General features: G+C 63.5%; 2 protein-coding genes across 2 annotated transcripts in view; one reads left to right on the top strand and one right to left on the bottom strand.

Annotated features, from left to right (window-relative positions):
- PRKAG3 (protein kinase AMP-activated non-catalytic subunit gamma 3) overlaps positions 1-672 on the bottom strand; it is a 16,564-nt gene extending 15,892 nt beyond the window's left edge. The window contains exon 1 of the mRNA XM_075069807.1: positions 640-672. Coding sequence (XP_074925908.1) covers positions 640-672 — 33 coding nt within the window. The remainder of the gene's footprint in view (positions 1-639) is intronic.
- The window catches only part of RNF25 (ring finger protein 25), a 210,961-nt gene that overhangs the window by 109,573 nt on the left and 99,214 nt on the right, over positions 1-2,174 (top strand). The window lies entirely within an intron of this gene.

The raw sequence follows: 2,174 nt of genomic DNA, 5'->3' as shown, positions 1-2,174 counted from the left end.
TGTGCAGCCCAGCCCTTTCTAGCAACCTACGACAACAAACCAGCGTGTGCAGCCCAGCTTTTTCTAACAACCTACGATAAGGAACCATCATGCATACCTCACTCTCAGCAGTGATCCGGGCTGCCCTAGGAAACCCAAGCCCAGTGCTCACAATCAGCCCGACAACCAAAACCCAGCGTGCTCAGCCTGGCGCTGTGGGACACCCTACCATACCAGAGCCGCCTGGCACCACCGGGTGTCCGGTTCCCGCTGGCTGCGCATTTGTGCCAAACAGGTGCCAAAGGCAGAGTAAACTCAGCCGAGATGCGAATCGCAGCTGGCAGCCTGGAGCGCCTGCCCCGGGGAACCGGCTGGGCACTGCCACAGGGCAGGGCCAGCAGGGGGCAGCAGCTGGGGGTGACGGGTAGGGAAGTGGGGGTGGGGAGAAGTCAGGGGGTGGCTGCAAGGGCACGAGGGGTTCCGCGGGTGGAGGTGAATGCTGGTTTGCAGGGCTGAAAAGAAGCCAGAAGTCAGTGGGCACAGTTTGGGACAGGAAGTCCCCCCGGCTCGCTCCGCGGGCTGGCATGGCTGCAGGAGGGGCCCAAGGCAATCACCTCTCCAAGGCCCCTCCCCAGCCACCCCCCGGTTTCCTTCCCTTACCTGCTGCGCAGCCGGGGCCATGAGCTGCTCCATGCCAGTCCCCACGCCAGCGCTGCTATTCTGGGCCTGCTGCTCGCTCCCCAGCCCCAGCAGATTGAGTGTCAGCCCTGGCACCCACACAGCTGGGACGGGGCGGCCTGCCAGGCACTCAGCGGAGACGCGCTGGAGCCGGCTGGAAGGGCCCGCGGGGCGACGACTGGTGTACAGACACCTGTCGGGGCAGCGCTGCTCAACAGACGGCCCCACGGATGCTGCCTGGGCTGCAGGGAGCCCAACGAACCAGACCCCTGAGCTAGAGACCTGTCCCCCCTCCCCCTGGGATGGTGCCTAGCCCGGGAACTGCAGGAAGACAGACAGGGGTAAAGGTCAGAATTTGAGCTTGCCGGGGGCCCGGCTCCAGGGTCCAGATGGGCTCTCCCAGGGGCCTGGCAGCACAGCTGGTCCCTCATGGGCACCGCAGCCTGTCGACTCCCCACTTCCCCTGGGACAGGCACTGGCAATGTGTATGAACTCCTCGTGCATCGCACGCTCCGCTCTCGTGTCGAGGGCCTTTCCCCAACAGATTGGGGGGGAAGATGGAGGGAGGGGATTGTTTGAGACAGACACACACAGATTGAGGCGGGGCAGATGGAGAAGGGGTGTTGGAGACGGACAGACACACACAGGTTGGGGCGGGGCGGATGGATATGGGAGTGTTTGAGGACAGACACACAGATGGGGGCATGGATGGAGGCAGGGTGTTTGGGGACAGACACATAGATAGGGATGGATGGATGGGGGGTGTTTGGAGATGGACAGACACACACAGATGGGAGGGCGGATGGATGGCGGGGTGGAGGGGGGTGTTTGGGGATGGAGAAGGGAGGCCAGGGTGGGCAAGAAGGCAGGATTTGTGCCTGACTCACCCCCAGGGCCATGCTTAGGGTGGCAAAGCAGTGACTCAGCCGGGCCGGCCGGCCAAGGGATCCAGTGAGGGGAAGTCGGCAGGGGACTGCTGGGGAGATGAAATGCAGTGGGCGGCCTCCGGGCAGAGGGAGGTGGGCAGGGCAGCACTGGGGCTGCGCTGGAGAAGGCTCTTGCACTGGCCAGAGAGGGGCAGTGAGTTCGGCCGGGGCACAGACACAGGCGGGTGATTTGGAGCTGGACATTGCGAGAGGCTGGGCAGAGCCCCAGCCTGCAGGGAGCCTGGTGAGCACTGGGGGGGGCAGAGCTGGCCCCGGCAGTCCCTGGAGGGAGCCCCTCACTTAGACTCATAGAATCTCAGGGCTGGAAGGGACCTCGGGAGGGATCTAGTCCAACCCCCTGCTCAAAGCAGGACCAACCCCAACTAAATCATCCCAGCCAGGGCTTTGTCCAGCTGGGCCCTGAAAACCTTTGTTTTGTCCCAGATTCGCTTCTCCAGGCTGGGGGCCTCTGGTGCTTTCAGTATTGCAGGGTTGCGGGGGGCCATGTGACCCAGTTTGTTGTCGTGGGGTCACTGGGGGTGCTGCTTTGTTATTATAGGGTTGCCAGGAGCCGGGGACACTGGTTTGTTG

The sequence above is a fragment of the Chelonoidis abingdonii genome, chromosome 10, assembly GCF_003597395.2.
Source record: "Chelonoidis abingdonii isolate Lonesome George chromosome 10, CheloAbing_2.0, whole genome shotgun sequence".
Taxonomy (NCBI): Eukaryota; Metazoa; Chordata; order Testudines; family Testudinidae; genus Chelonoidis; species Chelonoidis abingdonii.
This window is presented reverse-complemented; position numbering and strand designations above follow the sequence as displayed.